Below are 18,555 nucleotides of genomic sequence, written 5' to 3'. Positions count from 1 at the left end.
ATACTAGATATGCATCTTGATGTTCTGCAAATAAAACATTTGAGTGATTTATTCAACAAGACCTAAAAGGACACTGTACTCATAATGTGACACTGTACATACATAATTGAATATCTCTGTCAACGATTTATGCAGTCACAAGAAACTAATTATAAAATTGTATCCACTTTTAAGTTTTGACATTTTGAAAGTCAGACTTAATATTTTGTTTTAGGGATTTCTTTTTTAATGCTTTATTTTTAATATAGAAATGGTACAGAAGATGTACAGCACAGAGCCAGTTTAATACAATGTAAAATAAACAAGTGAATAAAATAATAAAAAGGCAGTTCTCAAAAAAATTAGATTTTCCGACTAACAAAATGTTGACATTATCAGTTCAGTGGGGAATTTTGTTACTTTTTTAACATCTTAACATTATTTTTATTCATAAAAGACAACTTGACTGTTGTTCTTTATTTTATTTTTTAATTTTGTTTCATGAAGCAAGGGTTGTAACCCCAGTGACATTCTCTTAAAAAATGAGTTTTCTAAGATGGCGCTAAAAGCATCACAAAACATACACCACTGATCAGACTAAAATCAATTAATCATACCATTAAATATTTATTTTCCAAAAAAAATCTTTCACATGAACATTAAACAATTAAACAATGTAACCAATGAACCATGTGAAAAATTACAGTTAAAATGTAAATGAATAACTTCTTCACCATGGTGGGAAAAATCATATGCACATTTGAGCAGCCTCTTCTTCCTCTGAACTTTTCATATTTTTAAAATACAAGTTTTTAATACTGATGCACCAATGAAATCAAGGAACAAACTTTCTATTTCAATTATTAATTACTTTTTTGCACACTTGTTAGACCATGCACTAATGCTTGACCTGAAAAAAATAAATAAAAAATTGAGTAAAAATGTACACATAAATAACTGCAAATGCCATAGAAGTGGTATACCAGAAGAACGGACAATGTTTTTTTTTTTTGTGTTTTTTTTCTTTCATGAAGTGACAAATTCAGATATATGTTCTAAAAAATTATAAAACAATATGGAGTCAAACCATTTCATTTTATTGAATAAAAAGGTTGGGTTATAGAATGATGCCTTTTAAATGGGGTTTCTTGACTATTTCAAATCATTTTCATGACTGAAAAGTCAAGGGACATGCTTGCCACCATATTTTGATTATGACTCAAAAATTAGGCAAATAAAGTTACAATATTAAAAAAAAATGTACAAATACATTTGAAGAAAAAACAAAAACACAAATAAGTATGCTAAATAAATAACACCAATAAAAAATTGTATTGATCTCTTTCTTGTTTGATGTAGAACACTCAATAAATAATTTTTAAAATAAGAAAAAGTCTAAAGTTAGGTTTTAAAGAAGTAACCTCACATTTGTGTGTGTTGTTTTAGGCATGTCACACAGAAAAAACCCACCACTATCCCCAACCACAACCCCTCAGTCCTGTCTGTCTGTTTCACAAATACAGACTTTTGATACAGTTACAAGCCAAAAGCCAAGGTAGACAATGAATGCAAATACAATCTTTTAAGTCGACTTAAATGTCATCAAAATACATGGTCTCAGGTAGCTCATGCAAACAGACAGACCACAATGTATTTATATATATATATATATATATATATATATATATATATATATATATATATATATATATATATATATTATTTGATTCAATTTGTAAAACAAGAGTACATATTCACATTTTAAAAGAATTGTTATAAAACAGACATGTCAGCGATATAAGGAGAAAAATGAAATAAAAGTGAAGCAACAAAAATAACATTATAAAAAAATGCTGTACCGAACAGTTGCATAGTTTGTATCGCTTTCATATTTTGTTTCCAAATATGTTTCAATTTGAAATGGTTCACTTTATGTGTCATAACAATAATTATTAAATCACATATAAATATTGTTATCACTATCGATCCGAAATACACTCATCAGTTACAATCTTGGCTTCTTTTTAGAAATATTTTTTTCAACTCTCTCCAAAAGACTTGTACTTTAGGACACTCCAAAAATAAATGATTACTAGTCTCAGTGAACAGACCTCAATATAGTTGAGCAGCTCAGAACATACGGTGCAACTTCATTAGGTTGCGTCATTAGGTGAGGTGACACATGGTGTGTTCACTAAACGCGCACAATGGTGATGATGACACTCAAATCCTATATTCTCGATGGCGCGGGCGGAGAGAGGAGCGCAGGGCGCGGCTGCTGCGCGCGCGCGCGCGCACACACACACACACACACACACACACACACACACACACACACACACACACGCTCACTCACTCTGAAGGGGTGGGGACGCAGGGTGGGGTCAGCAGCAGGGAGAGGCGGAGGAGAGACTCGCAGCTCAAGCCCAACCCTGAAACACGGCAACAAACACACTCGCACACACCGAAAGACAGCCGGGGCGACGGAAAGAGGGTTTATTTCTCGACGCCGGGGATATGATTTCTGCGATCCGCCGAGGCAACGAGCGCACCTTTCTGCTCTGAAATTGATACCGAGATCACTGTTATTCAAATATCACCCCGCCCGATCGACCCCCCTCCACTCCACCCCTTCACCGCCGCTTAGCTACCGAGATGCACACGGAGACTCGGAATAAAAAAGTAAGTCCGTTTATTCGTTTGCTAACGCCGGTATGTGCATTTTATACGAACTGACTTTTAACGATAGTCTCTGCCTGGTTTCTTGTCTGCATGACTGTCATATCAGAGCAAACCGCGATAGTTCCTCATCATCTATTAGCAGTTACCGGGTACGGTGAGCTCGCCGCTAACCGTCATGAGCCGATCATATGTGAGCTGCACGAGCTGCTGGCTGATTAGCGCGCTTCTCGTGCTCTGTTGCCTTGTGTGCAGCGCTCACCCGAAAGCCTGCCGACGACAACGCTGATGAATTTCAAACACTTATGCAACTTGAGAACAAAGTCTGTGTGGTACATCTGTGTCTGTCTCGTCTTATCTGCAGTGCTGTTTTAAAGCGGTAAAAGCTGGAAGGAAGCGCGCCGAATGCAGTTCGCTGGAGTGACACCATCTTAGCTGCTTTCTTAAAGTAACAGCAGCCTCTCACTCGTAGTAATTCAAGTCTGTTATGATGCTTTCTTATTTTACACGCCACATTTTGTGAACAGCTCTGTTAGACACTTATTATTAAACGGCTGTCAGCGAGTTTGTGGCATTGCATTTCTTGATATGAGGACATTGCCCCCAAAAATGGGTTAGGGATATTCTCTCTTCATTTGCTCACTCTCATGCCATCCCAGATGTGTATGACTTTCTTTCTTCTGCTGAACATAAATTAAGATTTTTTAGAAGAATATCTGTGCTCTGTAGGCCCTCACAATGCATGTGAATGGTGACCAGAACTTTAAAGCTCCAAACAGCGCATAAAGTTAGCATAACAGTCATCCATAAGACTCTAGTGGTTTAATCCATGTCTTCTGAAGAAGTATGATAGGTATGGGTGAGAAACTGATAAATATTTAAATCCTTTTTTTTTTTTTACTAAAAATCTACTTTCAAACAGTCCTTCTATGCACGTTTACGAGAGTTCTTTTTTTTTTTTTTTTTTTTTGCAGATTCGCATTCTTTTTGCAAATTGCCACCTACTGGGCTGTTGTACAAATATCATTTATTTTTTTCTTTTCATTTGCTTTATCCTTCCATTTTTTTTCATTCTTCTCCCTGCCCAGTATGTGGCGATATGCACAAAGAATGTGAATCGCATTAAAACAGAAGAAGAACTCGGTCCTTTCGTTAATGCACATAGGAGGGTAGATGAAAATGTAGATTTATAGTAAACAAGATAAATAAATGTAAAGGATGATACAATTTTCATTTTTGGGTGGACTATTCCTTTAACAATTAACATTTTTACATTTGTAGCTGTGTTTTTGTTGCAGAGAATTATTTAGTTACTGAATCTTGTATGTAGGGTTGGGAATCGTAAGAAATTTTACGATTCTGATTCCTCTTAATGATTCCGGTTCCTTAACGGTTCCAGTAGCCATTCCAGTAATTATTTTAGTACTTTTAAAAAATAATAATTATTTAAAAATGAGAAACGCAATTCTTATTGCATTTACTACTTTCTTCTGTCTGTTACCAAATAATGAGTTCATTTTAGATTTGTACAGAGCAGATATAACAAATCAGAAATAAATTTAATACTGTTCTTGTAAAAGGTGTGTTTGCAGATTTTTAGAGACATAAATACAAGCCAATTATAGGCCCGTACTCTATTTTAATTAAAGAAAATTTTTAAATCTAAACCAACATGAAGTGTGATGGCATATTTCATTTATTTATTATTTTATAAAATTCCACTTATTACAACAAAACTTGTGTATCTTTATTATACATTGTCATATGAACAACTAGTCAGTAACTGCACTGCTTGATTTAATAGATACACAGGTCATCATTAAATAAACAGTAACAGTTCCAGAGACAGTTTAGACAGTGTTTTGTAGCCCACTGTTGTACTTCAGGCTTGTGAGACTTCAACAGTTCTTATTTAATTTTGAGTTGGACATTCATAGCTTGCACATCAGTATAAGATTACTTGTATACTGGACTATAAATGGAAGCGCTGTATGTTTTGCGCAGTAGATTCAAAAGAACCGTCTCATTAGAATAGTTCTTTCGGGATCGTACTATACCGGAGGACCGTATGTTTTGCGCTGTTGATTCAAAAGAACCAGCTCCTTTGAATAATTATTTCGGGAATCAAACTAAACTGGAAGCGCATATGTTTCGCACTGTAAAAAGAGCCGGCTCGAGACTTGTTCGATTGGGAATTAAATACACTGGTAGAACAGTGTTTTTTTACGCTGTAGAGTCAGTAGAGGGCTGCACTGCTGCAGAGATGCACTGCTGGAAACACTGTCAGAGTATTTAAGGACGCTGGAGAACCGTTAATGGAACCAAAAGTCACAAGAATCATATGATTCCGGTATTCTGAATAAGAACCGGTTCTCGGTTCCCAACTCTACTTGTATGGTAATTTTTCGTATTAGCGCCATGTTTAATTTTTGACTGGAATGAAAACGAGGTTGTGAGGGATAGACCTAAAGCCGGAACATACTCTATGCAAGTACATACACGGAGACTCTTATAACTACGCAAGCTTAATTTCCAGCGTAGTTGTGTTCAACGCAAATACAAGTAGTAGCATTCTCAATGTTGCCATGAGTGCAATAGCGGACAGTAGCGTGAACTTTCTGCTTCAACTGTAATTTTTCTCTTTTAAGTCAACAGCTGTCACAACAGTTTAAAGAGAATATTGCTGAGCAAGTAAGGTAAAGTCAATATATTTATAGCACCTTACCTGAATAATAACATCCAGTTTAACGGCATGTAATTTTGATGGGAACTCTATCGCTCCCTTGAATAATGAGGTTTGCTGTCGCCACAGTATTGCAAGAACGCACGTTATGTATGTTCAACTGGACCACACGTTGGCAATGCATTGGCCAGGCACTCGCTTCTGCATACGCATACTAGTGTAAGTAAATTTCTGGCCTTACAATTGCCTCAATGGGTTGTACTGTTTTTTTAAGTTATTAGTGGTGCTTGCTTTAACTTCACCATGGCAACTGCCTAGCCATGCCCAAGCAGCCATCCAGAGCACCCTAGCAACCAAACCCCATAGACTTCCACTGAAAAGAGTGATGCCTTAAGATAAGAATATCATTGAGACTTGGGGGTGGGCACTTTTGACTAGGTTAGCAAGCAGCCTATGTAACTGCCTAACCACACCCTAGCTACCGTTTAGCAAGACCCATATTTCGGTGCCAGAAAATTGTTGAGACATCGGGGTGGGCTCTTTTGACTCAACTAACAAGCAGCCTTTTTAGTATCACCATGATAACTACATAGAAACTATCCAGAGCACCCTATAAACCATATTGCAACACACCTCTCTCAGCCTTGTTTTCATTCCTGTCCAAAATCAAATATGGCGCCACTATAAATAAGGTCATTCCTAATCAAGAATGTTCCTTAGTTGATCTACTCATTCGTATTAGAGGGCAGTGCCATTCTTTTGTCACTGTTCAGAGTACAGCACCTTTTAGCAATGGATATGTTATTGTGGTATATTCTGAAATTGAGCTCTGGACACATTCTTGGGTGGAGACATTAGTTGAGTCTGGGAGGTGAGCAGAGCGAGGCATTATCATTGGAGGAACACTGAGTGCTCTGCCCTGGGTGTGCTAGACAGCTGATAATCATTAACAGCTGTGGACAAACTTTGGTCAAACTGGTTAAACACTCAGCTACCCTCTGCACGTCTCAGCCTTTGGGTTTTGTCAGGGTGACATGGCAGTGACAGTGTGTTATATGTTCAGGCATCCATTGGCAGCCTAATCAAGCCAGCTAGCCAGGGGGGCGTGATGTGGATTGCATCTGTTTTTAGGTATTGAGACAGTTAGGGACTGTCGCTGTCCTAAAGCACACAGTTATTTTTAGGTGAAGGGTGCAGTCAGCCCTGGGTGTGACTGAGGTTGTGTTTTTGCAGGGTGGCAACGGTGCACGCCTTGCAGTTTCTCTCTCCCTCTCTTAAATCGTCCTTCGATTTGTTGACTGCACTCTAGTGTCTTTACCACACCCTTAACCTGTCCAGAAACCTTGCTGTAAAAGAGTAACAAATTAGTACGGGTTCTGTTTTATATAAACTCGATTCGCTATGATTGTATCGTGTGAAGTATGGCAGTTCCCCCTTAGATATTTCACTTAAGTCAACAATGTGGTTTACTATACATCACACTCTTTGTTGAACATTTCTTTAAAAAGAAGCCCATTGTCCCTATTCTCAAGACAGTTACCTTTATGTTAGATGAGCATTTACTACATCACGCCTCTGACACCTTTAGGTTGGGCCTTATTATGAATACAGTGGGATGCAAGTGGGGCAGTGCCATAAAAGACTCTCACACTCAGTAATGTGTAAAATCCCTTTAGTACACCCTGAAGCCTAGGGTAAAATTTACACCTACAGATCTAAAGTTCTTCCAGTTAGTTCAGCCCAGGAGGATGAGATTGTTGTTGGTGTAAGTAGTGCTCTTGCATTTTTTTTTTTTTATCATATATGTGAAAAACCCACCCTTAACCAAAGGCTAGTCTTCCAGGAAGCAGTCTGTAGTGTCATTCTTTAAATTTGTTTGAACTTAAGCTGTTCCACCTCTAACTAGTAGTCACAAACAACCATTTCTAACAGCCCCTGTCTTTCAGGAGAAATTGAACACAAACATTAAGTTAACTTTGTGTAAAATGCACCCTAGCATCATTCAGTGGACAGAAATGTCAAACGGAAACATTCATGCTTTTTTTTTTTAGGTAGCAGACATTTGTGTGTTAGCATTTAGCACAGAGCTTCAAGAACCAAAATCCTTTTGGTTGCTTACAGTGACTCTGAATGTTATATTCCCAAGGAAGGGAAATCACATTTTCTCGAGGAAATCACAAATGAATCAGTCTTGTATGACATCTGTTGAAATGACGGTTCTCTAAATGCAATAAACCAGACCTCAATTCTAGGACAATTTTAGGACCCTTGACTCCAATATTTCCATCTGCCCCTTGATTCCATTCTGTTTCTAGTCATCTTAGTTTCTCATAAGTGTCTCACATAAGTGTAAATTTAATAGTAATATCCATCATTTTCAACTCATTGGCTGAACACAAAGCACATTAATCTATTAGAAAGCCTAAATATTGAGTAAGCAAAATGGACAAGTTTGAGCATGTATTTTGTCCTCCACTAGTCCACTTTTAAAGTCAACCTGAAATGGCATTCACAACTCATTTTGCTTCCGTAATGTGCTTTATTCCAGAGTGCAGCAATATATTCAGTGATATTCAATACAAAATTATCTTTTAGCAGGCATACACATTTAAAATTGAGTTTTTCTCTTCTGGGAAAATGGACCAAAATATATTGATGACTGCTTGAGGCACTCAGGGATGTATGTACATTTTTGTTTCAATAGAAAATGCATCAACACAGGACACTGAACTGCGCACAAGAGATTTCATGGGATCGCTAAGAGCGCCTACATACTAGGGAACACTTCGTCGGAGTGTTTAACGGATAGGAATGTGCAAGCTCTAATATGAAGGTCTGGAATCAAGCGGGCATACGGCAAATTTGATTTCCGAGCACTGGACCCGCCTCTCTGAGCAATCCTCATTGATTAGTTCTCATTGATCAGTGGATGCCTACGTCAGAGTGTGTTGCGGCAAAAGTTTAAATGTTCTCAACTTTGTTCATACGCATCTCTATCACGACTATCCTTGCATTTTCCCTCTCCGTCTTTCTGACGCACTGTCCCCATTGAAATCAATGCATTCACAGCGTTTTCTGATGCAGTGTGAACTCTAGTGCGTAGGGGCCTTATTTTTTATTTATATCGACTTTAAGACTGTTAAAGTTCACCTAAATCCCCTAAAATGTTCTGGGATTTTTTAGCCTTTTTTTAAAGCCTGTATGTCGGGCCGTTAATAGTTAGTGGTGGCGGAAGAAGCAAACAGATAAAATCAATCTCTTTTTTGCATTTACTTAGTGGGAGCTGCCTGAATAGAACTCGGTGTCCGAGAGAGAGCACAGAGGATGTGAGACACTGTGAACTGACTGGAGGGAAAGTGAGCCATGGAAGAGGGAGGTTAAAGGGGACATGCAGTGTTATGTGGTTTATGGAACTGAAGTTTTTTCCCATTCCCCTCAAGTTGAAATGGGTGGGGGTGAGGTTTTGGATGGATGGGGGCTCTGGAGCTGTAGATGGAGTGTGTTTGTGTGTGGTATGGGGCTGTAAGGATATTGTCCATGTCTCCCCAGATTAGAGGCGATGTGACAGAATGGCCCCCTACCATTGCGGCATAATCATTAACCAGGAAAAGAATCCTGTCCCCATAGCAACCCCTGCAGTTCTGCCAAACTGTCTGCAATGAAAAAGAGGGAGCGGAGGTGGGGTGGGGGGTGGGTGGGGGGGTTGTGTTCAGGGTGGAGAGGGTGTGTCTGAATGTGTGTGTGTGTGTGTGTGTGTGTGTGTGTGTGTGTAACTATTGATGTTGGAAACAGCATGCAAGCCCATTGCTCAGTATGTGAAATTACGTGATTTGGAAAACTAGATACAAACCTTTGTGTTGCCCCCTCTAAACACATACAAATGCAAGACATCTGCAATAGCCTTTTACTGTAGATTAATTATACTGAGAGAGGCGTAAAATTCATTTCTCAACCACATTCTTCCAGGGAAATGGTAGTATAGACAAACCACTCAGGTATGTGCTCTGGGAATAGCAGCGTGCCCCCTAGCCTCTAAAGTTGACATCACCAGCTCTCGCTCTTTGTTTTTCTCTGTCAGTGCGCTCTGCAGCAGAGATGAGGCGCCTTTTTGGAAGAAAAAAAAAGGTTCTTCCTTCCGGTGCTAATGCTTGGGTGCCAATCTGCTTCACAGACAAGAGGTGAAATGTTGAGGTTTGCATCACAAATACACTAATTTCACCAAGCTATCATTTGAAGAAACTACGGGCAGGGCAGACCTATTCTTCAAGTAAATGAACTAGTGGTAAAGGAATGAGCATGCTAGGACTGTTGTGTGGATGTGTTTTAGGGTTGGGAGGGCTATGGGAAATAGCAGCAGAGTTTGCGTCAGTAGGGTGTGGTGAGATAAGAGCGAGTTCACTGCTATGGTGACCATGCCAACCATGAAGAAAGAGTCCTAAGTGTGCGTTTTACTATGTTTGAATTTATCTGCAGCCAGTACACAAAAACTGCCTGCTGTCATTGTAGGTATTTACCCAAAAATGAACATTCTGTAATTATTTACTCACACTTATGTTGTTCCAAACCAATATACGGTTGTTTTTCTGTGGAACACAAAAGAGGACATTTTTAGGAATTTTCACGCAGACTCTTTTCATACTATTACAGTTCATAGTGACCCGATTCTGAAGTTTAAAAAAAATATGATAAAAGAACCATTAAAGAAGTCCTCTTGAGTTTCTTTGGAAGCCATACATTTTGAAAAGATCGAAATTTAAGCAAGGGCTGCACTATTAATCAAAATAATAATCGAGATTCCGGGGGGCCTGGGCAGCTCAGTGGAAAAGACACTGTCTACCACACCTGGAGTTCGCTAGTTCGAATCCCAGGGTGTGCTGAGTGACTCCAGCTGGGTCTCCTAAGCAACCAAATTGGCCCGGATGCTTGGAAGGGTAGAGTCACATGGGGTAACCTCCTCGTGATTGCTATAATGTGGTTTGCTCTCGGTGGGGCGCGTGGTGAGTTGTGCATGGATGCTGTGGTGGATGGCGCGAAGCCTCCACACGCACTATATCTCCGCAGTGACGCGCTCAACAAGCCACGTGATAAGATGCGCAGCTGAGATTCGTCCTCCGCCACCCGGATTGAGGCAAGTCACTTAGAGCAGGACTTAGAGCACATTGGGAATTGGGCATTCCAAATTGGAAGAAAAAAAAAAAATAGAGATTCTAGTTACAGCTGCCACAATAATCTAATCGTGAAAAGTGTCAATTATAGCAGCCCATGTACGTCTATTTTGGTTGCATCGCTGTTTAATTTTCTATTGAATGTGTGTTTGTGAAGCGGTTCAGCATTGTAAACAAATCACAGACAAATTCATTGCTTGCTTCTGTGCATAATGTATAAACAAATGTTATGCTGAAGTTGATCATTTAGGCATCTTGTCTTGATTTACTGATGTTAAAAATGGCAAGTTCTGAGGATGTTTTAAATTTGTAGAATACAGCAGGGAGTTGCTCCACCCAAAAGTATTTTAGTATTATAATTAAAAGTATTTTAATGTAAATTCTGTTAATCTAAATAATCGTAAATACAATATCAAATGTCATAATCATGCAGCCCTAATTTAAAGGGTTAGTTCACCCAAAAATTACAATTCTCTCTTCATTTACTCACCCTCATGGCATCTCAGGTGTGTATGACTTTCTTTCTTCAGCAGAACATATTTGAAGAAAAATGTAAAAATATCTCAGCTATGTTGTTCAATGCAAGTGAATGGTGATCAGACTTTTGAAGCTCCAAAAAGAACAGACAGTCAGCATAAACGTCATCCATACGACAGTGAAATTAATGTCTTCTAAAGTGACACGATCACTTTTGGTGTGAAAAAGATCAATATTTAAGTACTTTTTAACTATAAAGCATCGCTTCCGGTCAGCAGCAGTATGTGTGTGTGACGTTATCATGTTGGTATGTTCACGTGAGAACTGACGCATGTGCTACATACCTGGAAGAGCAGCGCTGTTTACAACTGAGTAGGAGGAATGCTGTACAGAAGCTTGGTTGGTTTTAGTTTAGATCTGGAATTGTATCTGCATGTTTACTCACAATGGTGCGTTTGTGTGCTTATCCTTATCAGCGAATAATGACTTCATTTTTCAATCAATGAATAATATAGTGCACGAGTCGTTTGGACTACTTTTATAGTGCTTTTTTGTCTTAGGCAGAATGTTAGGGATTGAACACCTCAGTCATCGTTCACTTTCATTGTATTAAAAAAATAAAGATGCAGTGAAAGTGAATGGTGACTGAGGCTAAACATTCTGCCTAACATCTCTTGTTGTATTCCATGGAAGAAAGTCATATGGGTTTGGAACACAGGAGTGTGAGTAAATGATGGCAGAATTTTTGATGACAGAATTTTCATTTTTAAGTGAACTGTTCCTTTAAATGCATTATTTGAGGTTAACTGAAGTCTGCACTTGTTCCTCAAACAAAACTGCAGTGTTGTTGTTCTTCCAGACTTTGTGAAGGCCCTGTGTCTCTCTTCTATCTGTGTGACCTGCTACAGTCACACTGGGCCCATATGACCTTTTCATGTGATTCTCGTATTGGTATCATCCTCAACTCTCACCTCATAAAACTCCCTCGTTCCTCTTTTCTCTGTGAGGCCGCTCACTTCCTCTCACTTCATCTCTTAGCAGAGACTCCTCTGAGGCAGAGCGGCCTGCCCAGCATGTCGCACACAGCCCTTTTGTTCCAGCATGACTTGTGTGTGAGGGTGATACTGCTCTGTCTCTCGCATCCCTCTGAAGAGGAAGGGTGGAGCTGGAAGAATGGAGGTGGCAAAGAGGAGAGACTTCACTCAAGGATAGAATGCATAGACTCCGTTTTAGAGCAACACAGACCAAAAGAAACCTCATAATGGACCTAAAAACTTCCTGTATTTGTGATCATATTTTGCATAGATTATTTCCATGCCAGTCTATTATTGTAGTATACTCTATTTCAGATAAACCCACACATAAACGGCACGTAAGAATAATTTTTGCAAAAGTTGCATGTCGGTTTAACAATTTCTTCCTGTATATTTTTTTTTATTTTTTTTTATTTTTTTCAGGACTAAGCTACAAAGTGGACCAGAATTTATGCCAGTAGTTAAAGGGATAGTTTAAAAATTACATTTCTCTCATCATTCTCTCAATGAAGATTTTTAGAAGAATATCTCCACTCTGTAGGTCAATACAATGCAAGTGAATGGTGACCAGAACTTTGAATTACCAAAAATCACATAAAGCAGCGACTGTTTAGCAGAGACAAGCCACTTCTTTTAAAATGAATGGGAGAAATTGGAATGTCCAACTGCCAACAGATGTAGAAAAGGAAGTCCCGCCTTACAGGTTAAAGAGCCAATCACCTTTTCAGATACAGACATCGCCTGTCAGTCAGTTTGAGATTGTGCATACGCATTAGCTAAACAAGCCAGGAAAGGTTTTTTTTTTTTAGCGTGATCTGAGGTAAAGAAGCACAATTTATGATACAAGTGTTTGTCAGAATTCACTGCTGATTTGAAATATGTTCTTTGATCATAATTGTGACTAACCATTTTGTAGATTTCGTTCTTCTCCCATTCTAATAGATAGGAGCTGTATTTGTATGTCACATGTTTACATCGACAAATAGCTGCCAAGCCTGCCCGAGAGCGTTCCAAAGATGGCCGCCGAGAGAACTAACTTTCCTTGAAAGGGACTTCAAATTAGCATAAAAGTAATCCATATGTAATTGGTGGTGGCATAGTGGGCTAAAGCACATAACATGTAATCAGAAGGTTGCTGGTTCAATCCCCACAGCCATCACTGTTGTGTCCTTGAGCAAGGCACTTAACTCCAGGTTGCTCCAGGGGGATTGTCCCTGTAGTAAGTGCACTGTAAGTCGCTTTGGATAAAAGTGTCTGCCAAATGCATAAATATGATTTCAGTGGTTTAATCCATGTCTTCAGAAGAGATATGATAGGTGTGGGTGAGAAACAGATCAATATTTAAGAAATTTCCACCTTTGTCCTGCCTCATCCAGTAGGTGGCAAGATGAATGAAGAATGTGAATTGGCAAAAAAAAAAAGAATGTGAAAGTGGAGATTTAAAGTAAAAAAGGACTTAAAAAATGATCTCTTTCTCACCCACACCTATTATATTGCTTCAGAAGACATTGATTTAATCGCTGGAGTCATATGGATTGCATTTACGTGCTTTTGGACCTTCAAAGATTTGGTCACCATTCACTTGCATTGTATGGACCAACAGAACTAAAATATTCTTCAAAAAAATCTTTGCTTGTGTTCTGCAGAAGAAAGTCCTATCCCTTTAAAAGTCTGGCAACAGAAGACTAATATCAAGACCAAGACAAAGTACCACAATATTGCCATCTGATACCATAACTGTACCATTGTACTGCCACAGTCCTTTTTTGTAAAGGATTAGTGCTGTAAATGAGAGAAGCCTGGAACACTGGTATCTTTGGCCAAAGGGAGGTGTTGTACCTTTAAGAGCCTAATGAATAGATCCAGAGGGTAGGACAGAGTCCTTGCACCAGAGCCCACTCAAACACCCCATGCAGCTGCGACCTTACATATGTATCCTTCCCTTCTGCCTCTTTTCTCTCTCTCACTGTCCTTTTATTTTCTTTCGCTCTTGGACCGATGAGTTGATTACATGGAGGGACACAGTGACAGCACTGGCTGGTACACAGAACAAGATGTGCCCCAGGCCCCAACAGACTGCATTAAAATTACACTGTTCTGACATATTTAAACAGCAGTGGCAAACACGTACATATACACACAGATCCATACATACATACACAACCAAAGACCTAATTTTCTTGACAAAAGAGCAGTATCCCCCCCAGTGCTGCAAAGGCTTTCTTCCTGTTTGAAGTCTAAAGGAGCATCTCATTTGTTCTTGTAGCTGGCTCTCGAACACCTTATTTGGCAGTGCATGGAGTTAGTGGAGCGGCTCTGAGAAAAGCAAAAACAAAGTACGTTTACTTGTCAGTCAGTTACTGCTTAAAGGAATAGTTCACCCAAAATGAGAATTCTCTTGTCATTTACACACCCTCACGCCATCCCAGATGTGTATGACTTTCTTTTTTCTGTAGAACAAAAAAAGATTTTTAGAGGAATATCTCAGCTCTGTAGGTCCTCACAATGCAAGTGAATGGTGACCAGAACTTTGAAGCTCCATAAAGCACAGAAATACAGCATATAAGTAACCCATAAGCCTCCAGTGGTTCAATCTATATCTTCAGACGTGATATGATAGGTGCAGGTGAGAAACAGACCAATATTTAAGTCCTTCTTACAATAAATCTCCACCTTTGACCAGCCTCAGCCACTCTGTGGCAGTTTACATAAAGAATGTGAAAGTGGAGATTTATAGTAAAAAAAGGACTTGAATATTGATCTGTTTCTCATCCATACTCATCAAATCACTTCAGAAGACATGGATTAAACCACTGGAGTTTTATAGATTACTTTTTTGCTGCTTTTATGTGCTTTTTGGAGATTCAACATTCTGATCACCATTCACTTGCATCATATTGACCCACAGAGCTAAGATATTCTTCTAAAAATCTTCATTTGAGTTCTGCAGAAGAAAGAAAGTCATACACATCTGGGATGGCATGAGGGTGAGTAAATAATTTTTGGGTGAACTATCCATTTAAGGCCTTTAAAAACTTGCAGTTATTTAGTTGTCAAAAATAATGACAGTCAAAAATGATTCTTCTTAATCCATACCCATCTAATTTTACAGTCCTCTTATGTAAGAGGAGTTTGCATTCTAACAAATCAAGTAAAAATCAAGGCTTGAGTTTAGGGTGTACTTTGCAGCAAGCATTCTTCATACTTTTTAAATGCAAAACATTCCCTGTTATTCAGATAATTTACCCTTTAGCATGTTTATTTTTATTGCAAATAGACAGGATGCATTATGGAGACTAAGGGAATTTCCTCCTGCTATCACCATATGGAACAAGCGCTACTGAAATCATGTGATCCAAAAGTAGTTGGCACAGATCAAACACGTCGACTAGTGGCAACTGAGTAGTCTACTGGTCTGTGCATCCCCTAGCGGACAGTCTTAAAAAAATTGGGCTGCACGCAGACACCTTCGTTGCATGCGCACTATGACTACTGGGAGACCATATCCTACTTCACTATCTTTGTATTCTGTAGCTTTGCTATGCAGCATGCCAGAAAAACTGACCTCAAGTCACTTTCCTCTGTCACAGTCTCCTCTATTTACTCTGTATGAGATGAAGAAAGAAGATCTCACATGATGTTTTTTCTGAGCCTATAGCAAGACTGTAGGCCAATATGTGGGAATGCTTGTTTATGTGCTGAGTAGGCTAAGACAGCACTGTACTCCTCTGTTTATTTATTCTGTGTTTAAATGTGTACTAAATGTATAGGCTGAACCTGAAACGGGAGTTGTTGTAGTTAGATAACGTCACGATTGATTGATTGAGAATTTAAGTTTGTTTTTTTGGTTGCACATTATACAAGGTCTGATTGGGAGAGTATCTAGAATAAAACCATGCAGTGATATCACATTGGAATACAATATTTGCCATATCCAGTTCGACTTCGATGCCAATTGAGAACATGTGCATGGTCCTGTTGGACTTGTGATTTCACAAATGTCATGTTTGAATCATGTTCACGTGTTTTTCTTAACCAGACTTATTGGAACATTTTAGTGTTGAATGGGAATGATTGGGATTTCCTTATTGTCTTTTTTCACCAACACACCTTGTTCATTGGCATGTTTTTTGCCCCCCAACCCCAATGCATCCTGTCATTCAGACATGAACACGTTCAATCTAGGGCTGGGCAATATGGCTTTATTAAATTGTATCTCTATATTTTTTACCCGATTGCCAAAATACTGTATCACAAGAACCGCTCTTGAGATTTTTGAGCGTCTCATGAGGCGCGGGTGTGCACGGAACAGCTCTTCACCTGTTCACTATTAAGCGCACAGATACCATTTATTCATTTAATAAAATCACTGCCTTATGCGGTTCAATAATCACATACGCTTGTATCGTGATTCTGATGTTTTTGATTAATTGTGCAGACCTGAATGATCATAAAATTAGTAGAATGATGTACTCTTTAGGAAATATAGTGGCCAAATAAAAAATGCATTCAAATCATCACTATATTCATGATACAGCTTAATTTTATTTCGCCAGCAAAATCATTGCAATATTATTGTGAATATTCAAAATGTCGCCCAGCCCTAGTTCCTGTCACAAATACTTCACTCTTACCTCTATCTGCCTCCATCATCCAAAAAAAAAGAGAAGAGGTCTATGAGTGGGGCAGTTCTTGCACTTTGGAATTTGGGCAAAGGTTTACTTGTGTACTTACAGCGGTCAGAGAAAGCAACTACACAACAGCAGGGGAGGCAGGAGGCCATGCCCACTCCTCCCTGCTGCTAGCAAAACTGTCCCACACTGCTCTGAGAATGACCCACACCTCCCTGCCCCCTCTGCATATACCTCTCCTGCACCCTCTCAACCACTCCAAATGGTATGGAGCACAAGCCAATAGCCAATCTCGGGTTACACAATTGTGCAACACGCAGCTTTGAACACTTTTGGCCCTTCAGAGCTGAAGTTCTACAGCTTTCTTCTTAGGGCCTCGTGTATTATGAGTTTAGCCTCTTTTGGTTCCAGTAAGCCTCATGGTCCTCTGCCATCAAGCTTTTGAACAACCTCAAAGAGCAATGGTTTACAACATGGTTCTGCTGACGCACTTCAGTTGAGGGTCAAGTTTGGAGAACTGGGAGTTATCAGGACTGGGAAGCCCCTGATATTTTTCCGGAAGTACCCAAGAGATATAGCGTATCGTGGCATTAGGGGTGGGTTTGTTCGGCTAACAGTTTTTGTAAACAAATTAAATGGTCTGTTTATTTGGTGTGACTTCCTTAAAGGCACAGTTCACCCAAAAATTAAAATTGTCAACATGAGTGTATGGAAATAATGACCAAATTAAAAAAACTAAAAATAAAAAACTATCCTTTTCAAGTCACAAGGTGTTTTTCTAAAGGTGTCCTGACCACCTTCTGCATTTGAGGGCAATTTTCTAAATTTCTTCATATTGGTGTTGCTGTATTCATGTTGACAGGGTTGATTCTCTTGCCAATCCCCTACAATTATGCTTATGTTTCATTTTCCTGTGAGCGTTATGAAGCCAACAGGAAAGACCTTACAGTCACATACACCATACTAGGGTGATGCATGAAACCTCTTGCGAAAAACTATTTTTATCTGTACCGTTTTTACTATTTATTGTGAAAATAGATGATGTTGTACAAAGATTTCTAAAATTAGCAAAAATAAAAGGCAGTACCAAGGGAATACTACTTTGATGTTTAAATACTGTAGTTTACTATTTAAAGAGAAAAATGTAAATTCTCATCATGTACTCATATCATGCCATCCCAGATGTGTATGACTTTCTTTCTTCTGCAGAACACAAATTAAGATTTTTAGAAGAATATCTCAGCTCTGTAGGTCCATACAATGCAAGTGAATTTTACTTTACAGTAAAAAAGGACTTACATTTTGATCTGTTTCTCACTCACACCTATCATATCGCTTCAAAAGATATGGAAGACCACTGGAGTCTTATTGATCATTTTTATGTTGCCTTTTTGGAAGGTCCTTTTTGGACCTTCTGACTTCTGTTCATCATTCACATGCATTGTGATGACCTACAGAGCTGAAATGTTCTTCTAAAAATCTAAAAGAAAAAGAAAGTCACACACATCTGGGATGCAATGATGAGAGAATTTTCATTTTTGGGTAAACTATTCCTTTAAATAATATAGCATTATTTTGTGTTATAGTAATGAGAATATCATAATAACGGTGTTGCGGTAATGAGAATTTGGGGTTAAAATGTGCTTCACTATCATGAAAATGTCACAATGTAAAAAAAAATGTCCTTAAGAACAGGCTTCATTTTCTATTTTCAAAATACAATTTTGTATTTGTTTCATTGGATTATGAATAAAATAGAACCAGGACATTTTCTTGACAGGTTACACAAGAATCACCCATGAAGTAGAAAATACAGGATTTCAGCAAAATCAAACAGCCATGTTGGTATTGGTCTTTGTAGTAAATTGACCCAATATTTCGGTTGATACCAAGTGAATTGTAGGAAG

The 18,555-nt window shown here is 38.7% G+C and overlaps 1 protein-coding gene across 2 annotated transcripts in view; it reads left to right on the top strand.

Annotated features, from left to right (window-relative positions):
- The window catches only part of klf8 (Kruppel-like factor 8), a 42,777-nt gene that overhangs the window by 2,784 nt on the left and 21,438 nt on the right, over positions 1–18,555 (top strand). The window contains exon 1 of one of the 2 annotated variants that reach the window (XM_051680879.1): positions 1,776–2,661. The exons of the other annotated variant lie outside the window; for it this stretch is intronic. Within the exon in view, the coding sequence (XP_051536839.1) occupies positions 2,635–2,661 (27 nt within the window). The 5' untranslated portion in view covers positions 1,776–2,634. Of the gene's footprint in view, positions 1–1,775; positions 2,662–18,555 lie in introns of those variants that run through there. 2 annotated transcript variants of the gene reach the window in all.

The sequence above is a fragment of the Myxocyprinus asiaticus genome, chromosome 40 (genome assembly GCF_019703515.2).
Source record: "Myxocyprinus asiaticus isolate MX2 ecotype Aquarium Trade chromosome 40, UBuf_Myxa_2, whole genome shotgun sequence".
NCBI classification, from domain to species: Eukaryota; Metazoa; Chordata; class Actinopteri; order Cypriniformes; family Catostomidae; genus Myxocyprinus; species Myxocyprinus asiaticus.
This window is presented reverse-complemented; position numbering and strand designations above follow the sequence as displayed.